The following is a 23,017-nucleotide window of genomic DNA, read 5'->3' on the forward strand; positions in this document are numbered from 1 at the left end:
TCAAACATTAAAAACTATGAAAATCCGGCCAACCAAAAATTAAAATTGTGGAAGAGGCGCGTGTTTGAAAACGTCACCATTTAGCGAAGGTTTAAATTCTGAATTGTAGAACTTAATTCTTACTTTAAATTGCAGTGAAAATTTCGTAGAATTATAAGCTATGATTCGTAGAAGTTCGCAAATCAATGGTCTTGAGATAAGTGATAAAATCACATGCCTTACTACTAGTTTCTAGACTTAGAGGGAGGATACGAAACAACCCGGAATTCCGGGGTACACAGAGAATACAATCACCCCCGAATTTCTTTCATTAATTTTAATTTTAAAAGTTTTTCCCTGTTCTCCCTTACCCGAGGGAACCCTGAAGGTCTCTTCTAATTATGATTTATTCACTTGTACAGGAAAAAAAAAATTTTTTTTTTTCAAATTTAAACATCCAAAAGATTCATCGAGACAAAACGTAATAGAAAATATTTATTTACAACAGATTTCCATTCAATACAATTTGATTAAGAGATATCAAAATATAACAATTTTCAGTGTCTATTGAAAAAAAAAATGCATTACTTAGATTAGATTATATTGAATTATAAAATAAAAAATTCAATTACAATAATATTGACATCCTAATTATTCTACACAACTTTATATTTGCCTTTAAGTTTTAAATATCAAACATTTCTTTTAAATGAATAGAAAGATAATGAGAAAATGTTCATAACGTTCAATGTAGTCTAAATTATTGTATGCATTACAACTACTTAATTCAACACTGATTGCTCATAACAAAAATAATGTCAAGAAAACTTGTTTGAAATTAAATGTTTGCTACACTGGATTTTAGGTAGCAATTATCTACCTAAGACAACAAAATATTTTCGATACCACTTTTAATCAGATGTGCTTTTTCCAAAGAAACATTGAATTCATCAGAAATTGTTAGACATTTAAATAACTGTTGATATCAAGCTTAAAAGGCATTTTATAAAATGCTATTTTATTTAAAATGGATGTTTGATTGCAGATGTATGGCTGCCAACATAGATAGGAAAAAAATCCAGTAGTTTTACGAAATTACATAAATTTCATGATAACTGTTGCATAATACACTAAATATTTTACATTCAGGGAATTTTAGGGATTTTCATTGTTAGGGTTGTTAGGGATTCATTGTTTCATTGTTAGGGATTAAAATACAAAAACTTCATCACACTAATAACTATAAATGATCTGCAATTATGATTGACAAAAAAGGAATTTGAAATGTTGTTTTTCTATTATTATTATTATGTTAACTCATAATTTTAAATAGTAGTAGACAAGTAACTCATTATTGATAGTTAAAAAAATCTTATAATTAATTTAAAAAAAAAAAAGGAATTCTAAATAAAAATAATCTGAAAATTTTAGAACAAAAAAAAAAGAAAAAAGAATTTAACTGATTGCTATAAATGAGGCTCGCTTCATTATGTTATAGTAATACTTATTTAAATATTCAAGCAAGCAATTGTATAAAAATTTTACTTTAATAGGGATTTTTTTTATGTAGATAACTTATTCAATTTTAGGGAATTTTCTAAAAGGCAAAAAAAATAAGACAGGAGAATTTTTACTATACCAGTAGAAATTGGCAAAAACCGATAGTCTACTGGTAAATGCAGTAGAGTAGCTACGTAGATAAATTATTGACTTAAGAATTATTGAATTTTAAGAATTATTGACATTTTGAATAAATGACATGGGTAGTTCACATCCAGTGTAGCAATCGTTCACAACACAATAACGTACAAAAGAGTTCCAGAAAAAGTCTTTAGATAAAATGTGCGGATTACCAACAACAATTAAAAGCTCTTGAGACCTAGTGATGGCAACGTTCAACCTCTTGGGATTGCTAATGAAGCCCAAATTGTACAAGATATCACAGTCAACATACTGGTCAGATGACCTCACAGTGGATATGATGATGGCCCGACGTTCCTGTCCCTGGAACTCCTCAACAGATCCTATTTTGCAAAACTCTAGGCTTAAAGCGGTCATAAGCAATCTTATCTTTTCCACTTGTTTCTTGTAAGGCGCGATGATGCCTACGTCGTCCGGCTTCAGTCCGAAGTCGTACAACTTCTGGAGGTATTGGGTGACTTGGACGACTTCAGTGGGATTGAACCACGACGGGCTGTTTTCCTCCCGGTGTTCCTCCCCCTTGACACCGTGGAATATGACTGGGAAGCCTTTTGCGGGGAGGGCACCCCAGTGGGTAAGCAACTCGTAGTTCTTGTCCATGGGGAAGCGGCAAACGATCTGAGAGAAGTAAAACATGTCCGAGGGAAAGCGAATGATGTGCGGGTGGGATCTGTAACTTTCCTCCAGCATTGTAATTAGAAGAGGGTTGTAGCCGCCGTGCTGCTTGTATTCTTTCTCGTTTCGGGAATACAATGGCGTGTTCATGAGCCTCTCCAAAAAGGAGACCTGCAAACCGCAACTCTGAGAATGAGAGGATCGCAGTACAGGTCCCAACTGTTGAGGATCCCCCGCCATGATCACCTGCCCTTCCGTCTGTAAATCGATGAATCCGAGAGCTATGTCGCTCTCGGGTTCCATCAGCTGACCGGCTTCGTCGATGAACACGTGAGTAAAAAAGTCATTGCACAATCCAATGGTGTATAAAGCCCCAGCAGTAGAGCATGTGCTGATAATTATACGATATTGCGTCAAATGGTCCAGAGAATCTTTGTCTTGGCAAAAAGGTTTGATAAAGTCAGGAATAGAATCTACGCTCCTTTGATAGCTGTTGAGCCTCACCATTTCAGACACTTCAATTAAATTGCTTTCGATTATTCGGTGGGCTACCAGATCAGCAGCGCTGTTCGACGGGGTGCAAATAATAATTCTAGAGTTGGGTATGTTTTCAAAAACTTGAAGTACAGCTTCTACGAGAGTAACTGTTTTACCAGTACCAGGCGGTCCAAAAATAACATAAGGCAAGGGCCTACTTCTGCACTCCAGTATCCTCACAACAGCTTCTTTCTGTTTCCAGTTGAGTTTCTCATTTTTATACTTAATTGTTTTACATGCAGGCAATTCAGAGTGGATTTTTTGACGTTTTCGGTAGTTGTCGTTAGGTTTAGTGGATTTTGAATCAGCATCAATCAACGAATCTTTCAATCTCAATTTTGTGGGGAATATGGCATACTCGTGATTTTCAGCAACATGGTGTACGCACTGATGCAATCGTCTGAAATTTGTACGATTGAGTTCAAATCGAACATCGAATGATTCACCGGTGTAGCTGTTATGAAACGAGTCATTAAACTTTAAAAGAACCTCGTTTAAATGCACTTCATGAATGCAACCTTCAAATGCAAATTTAGAGTTTTGATGAGGTGGCACTAATATTGCTTTATCACCGACAATCAGGGAAGGTCTACCTTCCGCCAAACCATTCACTTCTAGGCAGAGATATTCTCCTCTACGTTGCAGGCAAATTTCAGACAAGTCGAACTTTTTCATGTCGTATCGAACTTGAAGTTCCTCCAAATGCAGAAGAGTAGAAAACTTAGTAATGTAGTTATTCATAGTTAAAGTTTTAAAAAGCCACGGAACAACATATCTGAGATCTTCTCGATTTTGCACGGCCCTGGTTAAAGCTCTCGGAATATTTGATGGTGGAAGCTTGTTTGTAAAGTGCAAAACAGGTTTGAAGGGTTTTTTGCCTGGTATTATGACCAAACCTTCACAATCGAGTTTTTTATGCTCACTTTTGCTTTTCATGGAAAATGGAGCTGTTGGTTTTAGTATATGTTGTATCGGATCAACCACTGTAACAGTAACTGTACGTTTGATAAAGAAATCTGAAAACTCAAATAACAAAAAATCTTCGTGTTGGCCAATAGCCTCCGTCTTACAGTGAATTAAAACATCGAATACACCATCTACTGGTATAGTTTGTTCTGAATATATATGTTTGCTTAAATAAAATACTCCTTTCTTGTTTTGAAATTGGCAGTTACGTAATTTCAAATCAGCAGAAGACTTGTTTTCGATTTGCACAACCAATCTGTTTTCATGTCCGAGATAGATATTGTCGAAACTCAATGGATCAGTAATGTGTACATTATCCATATATGAAAAGTAAGGTTTATGGATATTTGAGACGTCATCCGTATCTGAAGTGGTAAGAGAAAATGCACGCCACTGAAAAATCCCCTGCTCACTGGATGCGACCATAGCGGATACCTTTTGTCCGACAAAGAGAGTGACTTTACGACGGCAGGACGAGCGAAAGAACACCGCTTCGTCATTTATTATACCACAGTCATTCTCCCAAGCAGTCACTTTTCCTTCTATACATTTCAACTCTTTAGGTTTCCAAGAAGTGACAGTTTTACTGCAGTCTTTGTATTCAACTGTCGCCGACAGAACGTCTCCGACGATCGGCTCAAAGCCTATTTCGCCATCCTCGAGGCAAAACTCGAAGCCGTCTTTCAATTTACCGTACTTGCCACTACATTCGGACACAGTTTGTTCTATAACCTCGACGCGTACGTGAGCATTATCGTTAAATTCGAAATCTGCTGCCTTGACGGATCTATTATCAAAAGATCTCTTCATTGTTTCTTTGGATGAGCTAGAATTTGCGTGATAATCTTTGCTTTTGTTATTTTTAGAGTTTGAGTTGGTATTCGTAACTGTACTGTTAGGAGGTTTGTGGGTAAATTCGACATACGAAGCAATCCATGCTTGGTGGGGTTCTTTTTTTACAGCATTCACCAGGACATAATCTCCCACAGATAATTGCTTTCTAGCATAAACTGCTTCAAAGGTAAAGAAAACCGATCGATCTACCAAACCGTATTCTTCCAAGCGATTCAAGTTGGTCACAACACCCGTGAATCTTCTTTGCTTCGGATACTTCGAGGAATCTTCGGCAGATTCTTTTACAGCATTCGAGTTAGATTTCACTTTGTTGCCAGGGGTCCAGTCCCAGGCAAGTGAGACAAATTTCGCCAGCAGAGTAAACATGGTTGAAGCTTAAATGTAGATTCTATCGTAACCTATAAAAATAAAAGAAAGCTGGATTAACAACAGTATATAAACCATTTTTACCTCTGCAGACTGGTAACCAGCATTGGTTCTCGCAATTCCCAACTATCATTATTCTACAACAACTAGTTTTCACACATTTAACAGGCGTTCAGAAAATAAAAATGTGTATATAGGGCGATTCACCTTAAAGAGTATCCCAGTTTGAAATGCTCTGCAACCAACACTATAAAAATGAAGGACCTAGATTATACCATGATTGGCAGTTAAAAATGGGGCTATGTGGCTGATGATTAGAGCAGGACTGCAACTGATCTCTGTAAAAAAAATTCCCGTGTTTTACCTGTATATTATACACAATATATTAAGAGGAAACACACATTCACTCGAATCTTGTGAACTATATTAGGATAAAGATGCTAGTTTTAGTTGCTGGAAAAACTTGAAGAAATAAGAAACAGCTCAACATAAAACAAAATGAAATAATGTAATATAGCTGAACTATCATCTTTAAATATTTCATATTGAGAGGTGAGCATTTTTTTAAAAGACAAAAATAAGAAATAAAATTTCTTTTTTTTTTCTTCAGTTTGTAAGGAAATTCTCATTATTCCCTGAATTTTCCCTGTTACTTTAGCTGACTTTTAAATTCCCTTCCCTGTATTTTCCAGGTTTTCCCTGTAGAGTAGCAACCCTGGATTAACGAGAGGTGAAAATGCTTTGTATACAAGCATTTGTTACATTGCACTTGTTAAAAGTTTGGCAGAAATAAACTATACACAGTCAAGTTTAGTTTTCTTTTTAGCTTACCCAAGATTAAACAAAACAAAACCCACTTTATCACCAATTGGTCACATTAGGGTCAAGTGTCAGCTTTTTCAAAAATCATAAAAATTATTTTTTCTTTAGCAAAATCCATGACTAATTTTTTCAAAGAAATATCAAGAAGTTGTGAAATAAAAAAAATTATCGCTTCTATATTCTGTTAGAAAAATATCGCTACTAAATACCACTATCGCTAACATTTTTTAAAGCTCTTATTAGACAGGAAAGTTTGGGATCATACAGGCAGTCATACTCTTGCAAACACCTGTCTTCCAGCAAAGTGTAAATACATGTTATAAAATTAGGAGAGTAATTATTTGTGATAAATCTTCGTGCACACACATTAAATTTTATTTAAAAACAACTTTTAAAATCACAAATGTTAAAAGTTTTATGAACACCTATATTGTATCCCAATAATACACCCTCCATCAGTAAGTAGGATTGTAAAACAGAAATGATTAAATCTGACAGAGGTTACATCACACTAAAGAGATAAATATGCAGTTTAAGGTAAAATTTTAATTTGATTTGACTGAAAATTAAATTGTTAATGATTTTGAAATACAGTGAACTGTCACTACTACAATATCCTACTGTCGATATATACAATTTAAGCTAAAACATTAATTTGATTTGACAGAAAATTAAGTTGTTAATGATTTTCAAATACAGTGAACTGTCGCTACTACAATATCCTACTGTTGATACTATATATATATATATGTATATATATATATATATATATATATATATACACAGTTTAACGTAAAACACTAATTTGATTTGACAGTAAATTAAATTGTTAATGATTTTCAAATACAGTGAATTGTCGCTACTACAATATCCTACTGCCGATACTATATATATACAGTTTAAGGTAAAACATTAATTTGATTTGAACGAAAATTAAATTGTTAATGATTTTCAAATATAGTGAACTGTCGCTACTACAATATCCGATACAACAACAACTCTCTCTATTACGAATAATATTTTGTGGTCCTGACGAACTTTCATATGAATTAATGTCACGTCCATCTCAATATTACGATACTCTCTGAAGCAATAAACCCCTGTAAAATGATTCCCCCCCCCCCCACCCAAAATTTCAACCTTACTTTCTCCATTTAGTATTGGTTTTCAAATAATGTAAGAAATCTTATTTTATCATGTTTTGCGATTTTTTCATTTTTTTTTTCTGACAAGAAAAGACTCACTGCTGACCACCGTAAGAGCTTCCATTCGTAGAATTGCCTCCCTTATCTTTTAAGAAGTTACAGATGTAATACTCTTATCTGATTTCATTTCCTTCATGTTAAAAGCTGACCATGAGTTACAAATGACCACAAGCATCACATTAACACCTGAAAGAGAGTTTCTTCCATAGAGGGTGGGAGGAGCACCATTTACAAACAAAAATCATTTTTGTACTTTGTTGTTTTGTACAAATCAATGCATACTTTGTTGGTTGACTTAACAGCCACAAAAATGAATAAACAAATAAAAATATATGATTATTTTCAATAAAAATGATTTTCAGGTATGTTTGCAATCTTATTTTATTTAAATTGTTTTTAATATTTAATCTATCTGCAAATTAATATATACATTTTTAGTTAATACATACATAACATTAAAAACAAAATCTTATTGTGTCCCCCAAAGTAAGTAGGCTCTTGATATAACAATATATCCCTCTACAGCAGTGTTTCCCAAACTTATGACTTTTGTGCACCCTTTCTAAATTTTTTGTAACACTGTGTACCACTAATTAAAAAATCGCACAAAAGTTAAAAATCACAACTGGCTGTTGACATCATTATTAACTGGTAACTCTGCAAAAAATAGCCAATAGAAAAATACGTAATCGTAAATTTTCATGACTTTGTTTTTAAATAAAATTTTTTTTAAATCTTCGTTTGTTCAGGTTATCAAGATATATGTTTGATCAAGATATTTCGCATAAGAACGTTTCTTATTTGGAATTCTCCACTGATTTGTTCCCGTACTCCTGGGAGTAAGCATACCACACTTTGGGAAACACTTCTTTAGAACAATATATTTATTTGGTCCCAAAAATAGTGTTGTAGCGAGGTTTTTACAGTATTTGAAAAATATAGTATAGCAGCAAGATCAAGCAATAGAGATGATAATGTAACTCTCACAAAAAAATTGAATTAGTATGACGCAACTTCTGTTACATTAAATCATCATTTTTATCCCACTGATGATGGATGTGATACCGAAATGAATATAGGTTTTAATAAAAATTTTACCATTTGCGATTTCAAACTTTTTCTAAAATTAAATTTAAGAGGATGTATATATATTTTTTTATATACATAACGGCAGGTACTGAACTTTCGTTCTTCACCCCGGAAGATGCCGTAAGTGCTGCTCATTTAACATTACCCAGTGAGCACCTGTGAACCTAAGTCACGAAGGCAAGCAACATTACCCACGCCACACTGCCACAAATACCCATTCATAGGGTGGGCCACATTCACACACAACAGAGAACAACACATAGAGAGAAACATCCATGCCCAGAGCGGGATTCGAACCCACAGCCATTGGCCTTGCAGTCAGACACGCTAGCTGCTCGACCACCTAGCCGGCATTCAAGAGGATATGGGAAAGCTAATTTACAAATATGATAATATTATGGTAATCGCATCTGTTTGTTGTACGATTGTAAGCAAAATTTCTCTTTTTTCACGATCTATCATTTTTTCACATGATATTAGTTTAAAAATGTCTATCATTTTTATGGTGTCAGGAAAATGTATTAAAAATTCATACTGGTTGTCTCTGCAGAGTATTTGAAATTGAGATAGCATTAATTTGAATCACCCTGCACAATAAAAGAAGGTTTTTTATCAGTTCCAACAAAATACTTTACTTTGGACTTCATAGCTGAATCCAAATGCATTATGAGTGATGTTTGTACACCCTGGACACCCTTCAAAAAAAGTGAGGAAACATTTTAATATTCAAACATTACACATGTGCAAAGGCCTATACAATCTTATAAGCTGTCATACATATTTAAAAAAAATTAAAATTGTTTTTTTATTACCTAATTTAGGATCATTATTAAAAAAAGAAATAACTGTAAAAAAAAAAAAAATGAAATTTTTAAAAAAAAATTTATGAGTACATGTAGTATACTTTGATTTAGCAAAAGAAAGATAAGGAAATAAAAGATTTTCTTTTAAAACTGGAAAACAAAAATTTATTGAATTTGTCACATTTTTAACAAGACATTAAACAATTACAGCTATAGTTTGTCTAAGCTAATAACTCCCTCTATCACAAAGTCTGAGGCCGCCTGGCGCTATGGAAACAAGAATGGCACATTTCAGAGAGGATAGTTTCACCCTAGGACTAACACGATAGATCGAAGAAAGAGATTCCCTTTCTCTCTCCGACCCGAGCGAAAAACCACTTCAAAACAGTGGCCCCGCACCCCTACTTGAAATAGTCCTACCTCGTTACCATGGTCACCACCACAGGTCCAGACGAATGTCTGGAGGAGTTCTTATTTTGGACAAACTATACCTGATCTATGTATTAATATCTAGTCAAAAACATTAAATTTAAAAAAAAAAAATTCTCATTTCTTATAAATATATATATATATATACTTGTGTGCATTGTTTAAAAATAGCCTTATAACTTATTTTCTGTTTGAAAGTGATCAAGAGAAAAGGTACGCTAACAAGCTATTCAATTAACTTCCATCCACAAAAAAAATATCCCAATAAATTTTAAAAAGAAAATATATATATATTCATACAGACTTCGCTTTTAATACTAACTTATGAGACCACAACGACACGTTGTATAAGTGCAGTATGAAAAAAATAGAAGGCAGATCCAGTGTTTTCCAATTCCCTATTCTGAAAAAAATGTCAGATCATATAAAATATTTATAAATCCCAGGTCAAATGAATATTAACAGGAATAACCGAATTAAAAAGAGCGAAACCTAATAAATAACATGCAGTATTTCTCTTATGTAACTGAATTAGACACCATTAATGGACACACAATGACAGTAACTAAATGAATACACTAAGATAAGGCCGAGATAGCCTGGTTGGTAGGGCACTGGGCCCATGTCCAAGAGGTTCTGGGTTCGATCTCCGCCAGCCGAAGACTCCCCGTGTACTAAATGGTGACTGATGCACATTAAATCTGTCGAGTCGCAAAGTCCTCCATGCTCCCATAACAAATCAATACCTCCGGGGGTACTGATCCAGGATTTCCTTGTCTTGGTTCAAAAATGACAAGGCTACGGAGTTGAACTAGACGTAAACCCAAAATTGGGACGGCTATTCAACGTCTGATATAAAATACACTAAGACAGCAAAACATAATTTATTTTTTCTAAACCAAGTAGGGAAAAAAAACTAAATTTTTTGAAACGTGTTTTGTTTGATCTTAACTTAATTTTTTACTTGTCCCAGATGCACTCCCCCCCCCCTTTAAAAGCATAAAAAAATAATTATTAAAAATGCAGCTGCCTTAGTAAAATGAAATTTTTAAATCAAGCTATTTACATTTTAATTAGCCCTAGCTAAACCATTAAAAAAATAATAAAATATTTTATGATCTGATACTTTTTTATTAACTTTTGTAGAGTTAATTTGGATAAAAACCCAAGCATGTTAGTAAGGTGGTGTTCGGGATTAAAAAATGGTACAACTATCTTGCAATTCACCTTCAATAAATCCATTACCTTTTATCAACAGAATGCTTACTGTATGAAAAAAATGAATGTCGAAAATGTGCCTAGAAGACTACCTATACTGGTCATTACGCCACTAAATGACTCAAAAGAGAAAGGTGTGCATTGGCTAGCAAGTATTTCCACTAAAAAGATGAAATATTAGATTCCAAAATTTGTTGACTTTTGGACAATGTTATATCAAATACGTACAATGGTACTAGCCAAGACAGTTCAACACTTTCATCACAGGTCTTTAAAGTTTCTTTGTCTTCCAGATTGGGTTGAAGACTACAAGGCTACGGAGTTGAACACAAGTAGCCGTAAAAAAATTTGTAGAACGACGGTTAAAAAATAAAATAAAGAAAATAAAAAGGGTATTTTTTTTTAATTTTTTCAAATTAAGTTTTTTCTTCTTTTTTAATTATATTTTTGGATCTTCATTCTCCATGTACTGCAAATGCAAGTTAGTTCCATGAAAATGTCCTCCTCAAAGGCAAAATTTCTCCCAATACTTGAACCAGGAGTTCCTTTGTCTTCTGGATTGGGTTCAAAACTACAAGGTTACGAAGTTGAACATTAGTAGCCATAAACACAAAAAAAATGAAAAGGGTATTTTTATTCATCTTCTGTATCCTTGAAAACAGAAAATATTATCCTGGAGAAATATAATTACACTTGTGATTTTGATTGCAAGATTATCAGAAAGCAATGAAACTATCAAATGCTGCTAACCTTTACGGGAAAAAAAATTCTGCTCTGCAAGGGGCATCAATATTAAAAATCATGTTAACATTCAGCCACAAATGCATTCTCATCACGTCAATAAAATTTGCTCCAAAAATTATTTGAACTTGTTGTTACAAAAATTATTTGAACTTGTCTCATTACTAAACTAATGTTAGAGCTGCAATAGCTCAGGGGATAAAGCGTTTGCCTCCCAATGAGGTGAATCGGGATCGAATCCCAACGTTGTCTGGTCGATAAGAATTCTGCATCTGGCTTGCACCGACCACAGTCCTGAAGTGAAATATCCTCAGTGGTAGACGGATCATGGGTTAGAATCCCCTTGCCATCAGGCTAACCAAAAGGAGGTTCTCGTCGTCTTCTTCTCCATGGAACGGAAATGCGGGTTAGTTCCATCAAAAAAAGTCCTCCACGAAGGCAAATTTCTTGTCTTCTGGGTTGGGTTCAAAATTTCAAGGCTGCAGAGTTGAACACTAGTAGTTGTAAGCCCGAAAATTGGGTCAGCTGTTCAACGACGGTTAGATATATATTTAAAAAAAAAATTAAATATAAACTTAAAAAAATAATTTAACATAAAAACATTTATTTCGATATTAATTTACTTTAAAATGACAGGAATATCTTACATGTATTCATTTAGTACTATTAGTGCTACATTTAAAGTGCCAAATTTCAATTGCAAATTGAACAATAACTTTTTTGGGATTTCAATAAAAGAAAAATAGGAGAAAATGAAATTTATACTTTACTTGATGATGCAAGCACCCAATGAGAAAAGAATTTCTCAGCGGTCTTTACCATCAGTCGTTTAGCAAACTTACTTGTTTAAGAGAACGTATATGGTCATCAAATTTAACTGATTGCTTGTTAGCGTTTTTATGACCCCCATTGACAAAATGGCTCAAAAAATAGGATAAAAAAACAAAACACAACAACTTAGTGTTTCTTTTTAGTTTTCTCAGAATAAAACCATTTTAAAATCAAAAGAAAAATTTCTTCACCTTTGAAGAATAGTGAGCAATGGAAAAAAAAAGTTCTTGGAATAAATAAATTGTTAGTAAATTCACTTAAATAAGATTATCTGACCACTTAAAAAATAAAACTGATGAAAACGAAAACAGACAATAGAAAGCTCAAAACTTATAAGTGAAGGATCCTCTTATAAATCACATTAAAAAATTCACTTTAACCAATCTTTATTTATCCAGGAAGTTTCTTTATTTATTTGTATCGATACGTTTTGAAAAGCGTAATAATAGAGATTTTTTGGCTGTGCAGAAGAGAGAAAAAACCGTGAATGATCAAGTATGAAGAAAAAGAAATCAGGAAAATATGTTAAAAAAGGAAATTGAAAAACTGAACTTTGCTAATATGATGAAAAATATAAAGCAATTATTGTTTCATAAATGTACTACAGAAAAATTTTCAAGAATGTGCAACACTTTCTTTATTAAAAGGAAATTCACTAAAAAAAGGTTTAACAAGAAAAATATAAAATCTTTTTAAGAAGTACTCAAGAAAGCTTAAGTGAGCAGTTCAGGCAAGTCTAGCGTGCAAACAAGAGACATTTTTAAATCTTCTATAGCCTATTTATATTTTTTATCGAAAAAAAAATCTTCATATATAATTTTTAAAAAAAAACTATTAATTACAACAATTTAAATCTTTAATGCTAAGATTAACCTAGGTAGATAATTTTCCTGCACATAGGTACAAACAACACAATTAAAGCCTAATTATGTATGCATTATAGAAATTTTCTGGTAGAATGTTTCAAAATTATAATGTACTCACATTGAAAATACTTTGCAAACCATACAGAAAATCTAATTTAATTTAAATTTCGAAATATCAGAAGAGTAAGCATTAAATTTAGTTTCAATTTCAAACATTCTTTAAAGAAAAGAATCATAACTTCTAATGGCAGTTAACGAAATTGTCATTTAAAGATTGATTAGATAAACAATAAGTAACAAGAAAAAACTGATAATAAAGAGATTGTATAAGTTATATAGCTTCCAACATTTCAATAAGAAAATGGTGATAAATTTTTCATAAAAAAATTACAGCACATTTAAAAATATGTGAAGCACTTTTTACAGAAAAACTGTTAATTCTACATTAAATAGCAATAAATTTAAACTAATGTTTAAAATATTATTTCTTAAAAAAAAATAAAGTCTCAAATTCTCACATGGGAGGTTTCTTTCTTGAAGGTAAATAAATAGAACCTTTTAAGTTTCTCTAATTGTATGTATTTTGTTTAATAAATAAAATTTAAAAAAAAATTTCTAAGAGAAATTTTAAGCTTTGGACAAAAATTATATTAGTATGAAAATATTAATCAAAATACAGAATAAATTTGCAGACCTGCCAACCTTAGAAAATAAAAAAGCAGGAGACTCTTTCTGTATCACGACATAGCGCAATATTGAAAATTAAACCCGATTCACACTTCCTACAAGAAGTTTATTTCAAAATATATTATTTACATTACATAAAATAGACCACAATAAGATTCTGACACTGACTAATAAAGATACGTGTTCTTACTATAAAATATAAGGTTCTATAGAATTATATTAAAACATATCTTTTGATTTTTTCAAATTTAGGAAGAAGTTCAAAACTAACAAAATATGTCAATAATGAATACAATACTTTATAAATGCATTTCTTAATTTTTTTTTTAACTGCTACTGTTTTAAAACTGCAGATGTAGCTGATTTAGCATTATTTAAAAAAAAAAAACTGGCATCTATAGAAAGTAAAAAAACATTTTGCCTAATGGTGTCCAAGATATCTCCGATTTTGCCATTTCATTGGTTATTGCTGCTGTTTTGGTTCACACTCACCATAATTTTTAGTGATGTTACGGGGCAAAGTTTTTCTAAATAAATGCCCAGCATGATCTGAAGCACAAGTTGGGAAGGAAATTGCACAAATTGTTGTTTTTTTCCTCTATCTTGCACTAAATAGAAAAAAGCAGGAGAAAACACCCTGAAGGCCTGAGGGCGAAGATTTGAGACAAAAGCAGGAGACTCCTGCTAAAAGCAGGAGAGTTGGCAGGTCTGAATTTGAGTCATAACTTATCAATTTTGTTTGAGTGTTTCTTCACAGTAATATCTTCTGAAGAACATGTTTTGATATACCCACTTTACCCCACAATGGGGTAAAGTAGGTATAGTTTTAAAATTAGTATATATTTCATTAAAAGATCTATGTAAATATTGTTTTAGAAATAAAAATGCTTTAAATGTATCCTAATTAAATTTAAAAGAATAAATGCTAAAAAATTTTTTTTCTTCATATTATTAAATTAATAAGTTTAAAATTTGCCTAAGCCTACCCTTAAAAAAATATTTGACAAGCAATTTGATTATTATAATTTTTTCTTAAAATTATTCTGACAAGGTGATGTGATATCAATGTAACAAAAAACTAAATAGAAATAGAAACATTTTTTAATACAAGAAGAATTTTTCCACACAAAATTCAAATGAAATGACCAACAACAAACTTCTGGTGCAAAATCACATCACAAATGGTGAAAAAGGGCAAGAACCGCAATTTTTGATGTAAATTATGTTAATCACTTTAAAAACAAAAGTCAGTAAAACTCCAGTTAATTTATAAATATGGGACAAGAAACTAAATTACTAACATAAATGTTAGTTTAATGCAATTAATTAGAAAATTAACATTTTCTAAGATATCCATTAATTAAAAATCATTAAAAAATAATTTTAAATATTTCTTAGGAGTGGAGGAAATAAACATGGAAAATTAACAAAAAAAATAATAATAATTTTATTTTTTAAACAAAATATTATATTACTTAATTTAAAAGTTACTTACTTACAGTGGGAAAAAATTAATTACAAAACTTATAAGGAGTAGACAGACTAACTATCAAAACTAAAAATCTTGATAAAACAAATTATTAATGTTTAGAAATAAAAACATACTACACAGAATTAACAAGCAATAATATTTTTTTAAAAAAAAACTTAGATTTTTTTTGTTACATCAACACAAGATTTTTAACACGTACTACAAATATATATATGATCTTTAGTTAATAAATATCCTTATATAGTTGACCCTTGCATCAATTAAAATTTTGTTAATTATATATATATTTTTAACTATTATTATATTTTTAACTAATAAAAACTATTGTAATCTATTCTATTTTTTAAAAAAAAATTAATTCAAATAGTAACTTTGATTGAAATTAATACTTTACATATGTTGTCCCTGTTTATTATGTTAACTGAAAACGAATTTGAGAGTTATTCCTAGAGAGGGAAAAATAATAATAAGACAAACATGCAAAATGAGCACAGAAACACAGATTAACAAATGAATAAAGCATCCTGACTTGTAAGGCAAATATTGTCTTGATCAAGCAGAAGAAATGCCAAGTAACTGGCTGATTTCTTTAGCCACAGCGAATCTCTTCACTTTCTTCTCTTGTCATAAAAACAAGATAAAACAAAATTTAGAGAGAAAGAAAAAATTAATAAAAGAAACAGAATGCATTACCTTGAAACATTTTATTTTACTTTAGATACTTTTACTTCAATCAATAGTCAGGGCGGTAGTTCAGCTTTTAGTTTGGTATCCTACATTCTTGCACCATTTGCTGTTTTTTCTCTAAATATATAACCAAAATCCATATTAAATAATTACAAAAATTATTTAAAACACAATATAATATAAAGTTGAAAATTCATAATACAGTCGAACTTCGTTAACCCGAAATCGGTAGGACCATCATAATTATTTCATGCTAACTGAATTTAGTTTTATCTGATGCATCATGAAAACAATTTATTACATCTTATTAATACATCTTATGTACTACATTAATGTATGCAAACAACAACCAGGATGCGTAGCCAAATCTCTCAACAAAAAATAAGCACCTTTAAAGTACTATTTAAGCAGTCAAAAAATATTTTTAAGCACTATATACATTAACAAAATGAAAAATAGTTTTCACATGATAAAATAATTATAACTAGTTCCTGACAAAGAATTCTGAAATTGAGAATATCTTGCAAAATGCAGCAGAGTTACACATGAGAGTGCAAGAATCTCACCGAACTTAGCTCAGTAGATGCACTTGTGAGCTCACAAGTATTTCATCAAACATGTAACATGATTGGGTGACAGGAGTCTTCGTTAAAAACGGAAGACTTGGCAGGCATGTAATTAGGATCTGTGCAGTAATAAAAGTTTTTTTCTATCGTTTAAAGTTCTTAATTTATCAAATTCAAAAACTTTATATAATCATGATAAAATAACTAGCTTCTGATAAATATTACAGAGAAAATTGTGAAAATCATGCATTTTTTTGTGATTTAGAACGACAATTGATACGACAAAGAAAAAATCTCTATTTAAAATATAGAAAACTAAGCACTTTTTACAAACCCCAAATAAAAAAACTACCTTTAAGGGCTTTTTAAAAAACATAAATCAAAAATAAGCAGCCTGTGATCTTATTTGGCAAGATTCATATTTCTCAAAGAAACTGACACAGTTTAACCAAAATTAAAAGGAAAATAATGAATTAAACATACCAGATGTATTTAAGGGTGTAACAGTCAGCTGCAAGCAACTTAAAAATCTTCTCTTTTTTTCTGTCAGTACGTCTTAGACAGAAAATCCTGAAATAGAAGCATTAAGCTAAATCAATAAAAGAAGCATAGAAATTTGGCATTTACATTTAAAAACAAAGTTGTAAGACACACACACACAAAAAAAAAAATATTTAGTAAAATAATAATGTAGTAACTTATTCAAAAAATATAACACATAGTTAATAAGGAAATTAGTTTATACTTAACAGAGTTCCAACTCAATTTTCGAAATTAATTTTCCTGACTTTTTTCAGGTTTTAAACAAAATTCTAGATCACATTTTTTACTATAGATGGCAATATTTCCTCACAAATATATACATATCAAAAAAATTTTAAGTGCTCCTCATACTATTGTATTGATATATTTTACTTTGGCTGTATGGCAATATCGATACAATATTAGAAAGCACTCCTTTTTGCAGATATAATCGTGTGAGTTGATGAACAGATTATATATTTTTTCTTCCGGATTTTTATAAAATTATTTTTAGTAAATTTTACGGGCGCGCAGTCGCTTAATAATAAATTCCAGACAATTTAAGATAATAAATAACAATGTGTTGACATAAAATTGTTCACTAATTTATTATTATATAAATGATTACATCGATACTTAAAACATTTAGTAAAATGTTGTTGTTGTTGCTAATTCCCATCTGGTCTGATGGGGTCAGACCAGATTGATGAATCCGTTAACATTGAGAAAATCCGAAACCAGAATGGGAGAGGAATGAATATCGTTCCAGTCCAGCCCTAAACAGATCAAGATGTGCTCAGGTGATGCCTGGTTTTGTTGGCATTTAAGGCAAAGAGGAAAGATCTTTTGATTTGCAGAAAATGTGAGACTTTTCAGGTGTTCACTGGCCAGTCGGGATAGGCAGGTGTTGGTTTGCCTGTCACCAGGGAGAGATAGAGAGAGTCCTGGTCTTTTTGCTTTATACCAGTAGTGAATAGGTGGAAGCAGCCACTTTTGTTTATTCTGGGCCTTTTGCCTTGCAAAAAGTTCAAGGTATGTAAGCTCTGAGGTGGAGGGGACTGGATGGTCTAGTCCCTTCTTTGCAAGAGTGTCAGCCAACTCGTTGCCGTGGATATCGACGTGGGACGGGATCCATTGAAAGTGGACCTCATGCTGTTGGGAAATGAGCTTTACTTTTTGTAAGATCGAAAATCTGGTTTTATCTCCAATGAGGGCCCAATTTTTGAGGTGTTGAATTGAACTACGGCTGTCAGATAGTATCCAAGTATTTCCAAGGTGCCCTTCACTCAAGATTTTCTCTAGTCCCCTGTCGATTGCAATTAGTTCGCTTCGAAAGACGGAGCAAAAATCGGGGTTTCGTTGATGAAGAGTGTAGTTCTCTCGAGGTGTTTCAATAAATACCCCACTGCCAGTCTGTCTATCCATTTTACTGCCATCAGAGAATATTTTGATGTCGTTTGGAGGGATTTTATTGATGATTTCCAGGGACAATTGTCTGAGGAAGTCAGGCAATTGTTACCTCCCGATGGTGTTCCTGCCTTGACGGGGCGGTGAGGCTTGAGCGCACCAATGACCCGGAGGGCTATGCCGGAGGTAGCTTGCTACTAGTAGGGTCTCCCAAGCCGGACAGGCCGAAGGGTAGGTGCCAGACTAAAAAGAACACCACCAGGAGCCAAGACAGTCTTCTACCTCACGGTGCTCCGGTCTTTGGACAACAGAAGCTGCATACCCCCTCCCATGAATCAGTTTAGTAAAATGTAAAATTACCTATTGAAGTAATAAGGCTAGAAAATTAAATTTTTCTTCAGTTTACATAAGAGACAATTATTACTTGAGAAACTGCCTGGTTAAGCAAATAAAAACTACCGAAAACACAATAATATTCGATTTCTTTTAATAAACACTGTTGCGTGATTTATAGCTAATATATCGGTAGCATGACCTTTTAAATTATTTAGAAAAGAAAAGAAACTTTTACAATTGGAATCACTATGCTCATATTATGATCTAATCTAGCTAGAACCCTGGGAAACATATCTATAACTGTGAAGTAGAAATATATAGTAACTCCTTAACATACAAAAATTGCTATTTTAGCTTGAAAAATTACATGATAATTATCAACTGTTCAGATAATTACTTTTCATTTGATAAGAATTTTGCATTTTAGCATAAATAACAGCAATATTTTTTAAATTTTAGATTTTGGTGCTGAGTTACTGAACTCTTTTTCCAAAAAAAAAATGTAATCACTTTTTAAGCAATTGCTTTTATTTGCTATTTCCTTTATGCTTGCTATATACTTTTTTTTTATTTTTGTTTAATTTCTGATTGCTGCAAATGCTTCATGTTTCACAACACAAGCATATAAATCCTTTAACAAGGTTAAATTGCTTGTATATTCTTGTAGTCATAGCTAAACTGACACAAACAGATTGGTCATTTGAATTACGAAAATACGAGCTATCTGGCGGATGGGTAAAAATGCGGAAAAATCGTACCTTCTGTGCGTAAAAGCAGAGAAAATAGCTAAAATAAGTAAAAATGCGGAAGGGTTGGTAGCTATGTAGCTTGAATTTTCTGTTTATCTTTGAAAATTGAAAATAAATGTAATTATTTTATTCCAACAACTGACTTTTCTAAAAAAGCGGAATATTTATAAAAAAAGTGAAACCTTTAAAGAATCGAAGTTTTCGATAAAAAGGCTGAAATTCGTGAGACAAAAGTGAAGAAAGCGGAAAAATCTTATCCTTGTATATATATATATATCATTAAACAACAAAACTAACATTTTGATTAAAAAAATTCTAATAAATAAAATATCAAACATTTAATTTTGAAAGGAACAATTTCTCTAGATAAAAATGTATAATACAGGAGTATATTTAAATTAAAAATAGAAGTAACATTTTACATAAGAATTGGAAAATTTTAAGAATTCCCTTTGTAACATATGTAATTTATTGATAGAGTCATATATACATCAAATATCTTAGTAATGAATAAGATTATTAATAAGCAAAACTAACTAATACAGAAAGCTTGTTGGACTGTATATGGTTTTTTATTAAAAAAAAATATGAATACATGTTGTTAACGAAAGAGTTTAAAAAAATTGAACAAATTTATATAATAAATATAAGAATATTAAAGATATTATTGTAATAGATGTTTAATTTATTTACCTTGAACCTGGCTACTTATATTTTTGATATAGGCTACATGAATTTCAAGATTTCTTTTGGCGTTTTTTGCTAGATTTTTCCAGGGTATAGCTAAAAAGAGAGAAAAAAAAATTTTAATCAACAAATATCAAGAAAATTCCAGGATAAATGCGAACTTTGAATAAATTTTCTTGCATACTAATTAATTAATTACAATTTCATAAGAAAAAAAAATAAAATTATCTGAGAATAAAAATAAATACGGAATGCCAGTTACTAGAAATTCAAAATGGTAATCAAGGAAAATATAGGTGGTCAGAAAATTACTAATCATGCTTCTTGCTTTAAAAAAAATTAAAACAAAGACAAAAATGAACTACAGACATAATGCAGTATTCAGGGGTCTGAGAGGTTTTCTGAAAGGTACCTATTTTGTGAAAATTTAGACATAATTTGTGAAAATTAAAAATTATATTAAAAAATCAACACAAAAATATGGATTTATCGTTTCCTACGGGATACAAAAATAAAATTTCAAAAAAAAGTATTTTGTAAAACTACCATATTACCTTACGTTGAATTTGTGAAGGTACCGCTAAACGGTAGTATATTTGGCCAGGACAGACCCCTGGTATTGAAAACAAAATAAAGCATTTAAAGGCAAAATATTTTGACACAAAACTTTCTTTTACCTAACTTTGAGATATTTTTTTTATTTGACTTTATTTTTCAACCATAAAATTTTATTGTACATAAAAATCTAATGATGGTGTCGCAGTTTTCCATTGCTATCTGTGCATTTTTATTGGCTGGAAAATCACTTAGTAGGATCCAGTTTTTCCTCATTCCATATTGTTTTGGCTGTCATCAGCAAAAAATTAATAAAAGTCATAAAGGTATTCCATAAACATTTTTGCATCCCTAATTTAAAGTTATCTTCCTGCCTTGCTATTATTACGTTTTTAATTCAAGAGTTTAAAACTAAGAAAATTGTTGCTTTTAGTTATAATTATTACTATAATGTAATTCTGCGCTACATTTTAAGATAAGATGGTTCAAAAAGTTATTTAGAAAGGTGATCTAATCTCATTAACAGTTTTACAATTATTATTTTTCTACAGATAACATTAATTTGCTGTTGTAAAATACAGATAAAGAGATTTGTTAAATGATTTAGAACTTAACAATCAGCATCATGCACAATGAAATGCAAGTAAAAATAGTGTTTAATATATCCACCCGTTTGGTAAGAGAAAATACAGAATTCTGTTTGAGAACTCCTCAAATTTGTTGTAAAAAAAATGTTAAAACAATATGTTATTTTAAAAAATGATAACTCAGAAAAATTACTTCTGTTCACCAATAGACCTAAATATTTATAATATACTAATAGATGGGGCAACAAACAGGGGGCTCAGCTCTCTAGTTGTGTTTAATATTTTACCACTCTATATTTTACAGAATCTAATGCTAATTTTATGTAAATCCTGCATTTTTATACAGGCACGTGCTGCACAAATGCCAAAGCCACGGACATAACCTCAATTTCAGCAACGCTAAAAAAAATTTCTATTCCCTATAATATTTCTATTTCTAAATAATTTTATAACAGAAAGGGAAATCACTATGCCAACCCCCATTTTTTTAAAAAACATAAATATTCACAGCAAAATTGTCAAAAAAATCCCATAAACTGCAGAAGATTTTACGTGTTATTCATCAGAGAAAACTTTTTTCCTTCTGGATTTGTTAAGGTTATTAGGTCAAAAAGGTTATTATGTCAAACCCCGCTATAGTGAACCTTCAAGTGACCGAAATTTCGGTTCACTATAACAGGGACTTCACTATATCCGTTCCGTAAACAATTTTAATTAATGGTTCCAAACTCCCTTCTTTTATTACATATTATTTAAATAAATAACCCATAAAATAAAATAAAAAATTACTGAAAAATACGCAATAACAAAAAATGTGCTAACTTATATATTTTTTTTACTCATTGTCTTGCGCACAAAAAAAAATTAGTAATCTTTAGCTCATGAGCAATCCTTAACATCAGATATGGAAACACTCTTTCCGACTCTCCCGAGAATTTTTCCTGAATTTACGTTATTCCTCTCTTTAAACCTGTTTAACCAGTCATTCGGCAACATGAAAGTAGTCTCAACAAATTGCTTAGCAAATTTATCAGCTTTAACTTAAAGTATTTGTTCAAATACTGGAAGATTGCGGCTTCTTTGAATGCTGTACCAATTCAATAATGCTATTCAATAATGAAGCAAACGAGAAAAAATGCTTGCTGTTATATTCCTTGATATAGATGGTTTCAAAAATTGGTATATGTATTTATTGCCACGACGTTGCCTCGTGACAATTCTCGCGGTCAAACTTGTTAATCTTTTGTTAATTAAATTAAGATCCCGTGGACTCATCTTGCAATCGAATTACAAGGGTCAGTTGAACTTTTAACTTTCTAGAAATTTGTCACAAGATTATATTTGATTTGTCGACCTTCGGATGCATGATAAAACCATAAGATCACGTTTGACTCCTTGAAATAAAATGTATAAATAAACTCCATAAAAAGAGGAAATACGCAGAATACAGTCCGCCTCCAAACGAAACTCTCTACATGAGCAGCTATGGGTAAGTGTGGTCCTCCACCTCTTTATATAATGGTATAATGATTAAGTAATAAATATAATTATAACTTTTAATTTGAATTCTTTAATTGAAAACAATACCGTCACAATATTTTGAAGTAGAAATTTCAAAATTTTTATAAAAAAATGAGGAAAATCAGCCAAAGATAAAAAAAAGTTCCTAATATCCAACTGCCTCTCTTTTGTTGGTTCACTATATCCACAAAAAATAAC

General features: G+C 31.4%; 1 protein-coding gene across 6 annotated transcripts in view; it reads right to left on the reverse strand.

Moving 5' to 3' along the window:
* Window positions 1–461: 461 nt before the first annotated feature.
* The window catches only part of LOC139424797 (RNA helicase Mov10l1), a 32,531-nt gene continuing 9,975 nt past the window's right edge, over window positions 462–23,017 (reverse strand). For 2 of the 6 annotated variants that reach the window (XM_087150928.1, XM_087150932.1), the window contains exons 3-8: window positions 20,163–20,252; window positions 16,939–17,025; window positions 15,896–16,006; window positions 9,690–9,770; window positions 8,771–8,830; window positions 462–5,051 (exon numbers count right to left, since the gene is read on the reverse strand). In XM_087150928.1, coding sequence (XP_087007054.1) covers window positions 1,708–5,019 — 3,312 coding nt within the window. In that variant the 5' untranslated portion in view covers window positions 5,020–5,051; window positions 8,771–8,830; window positions 9,690–9,770; ... (1 more) ...; window positions 16,939–17,025; window positions 20,163–20,252 and the 3' untranslated portion in view covers window positions 462–1,707. The remainder of the gene's footprint in view (window positions 5,052–8,770; window positions 8,831–9,689; window positions 9,771–15,895; window positions 16,007–16,938; window positions 17,026–20,162; window positions 20,253–23,017) is intronic. The other 4 variants (XM_087150927.1, XM_087150931.1, XM_087150929.1 and 1 more) reach the window with 3 other exon arrangements.

This window comes from Parasteatoda tepidariorum, chromosome 9 (assembly GCF_982258835.1).
Source record: "Parasteatoda tepidariorum strain Cologne lab strain chromosome 9, Ptep-v5.0, whole genome shotgun sequence".
In the NCBI taxonomy this organism is placed as follows: domain Eukaryota; kingdom Metazoa; phylum Arthropoda; class Arachnida; order Araneae; family Theridiidae; genus Parasteatoda; species Parasteatoda tepidariorum.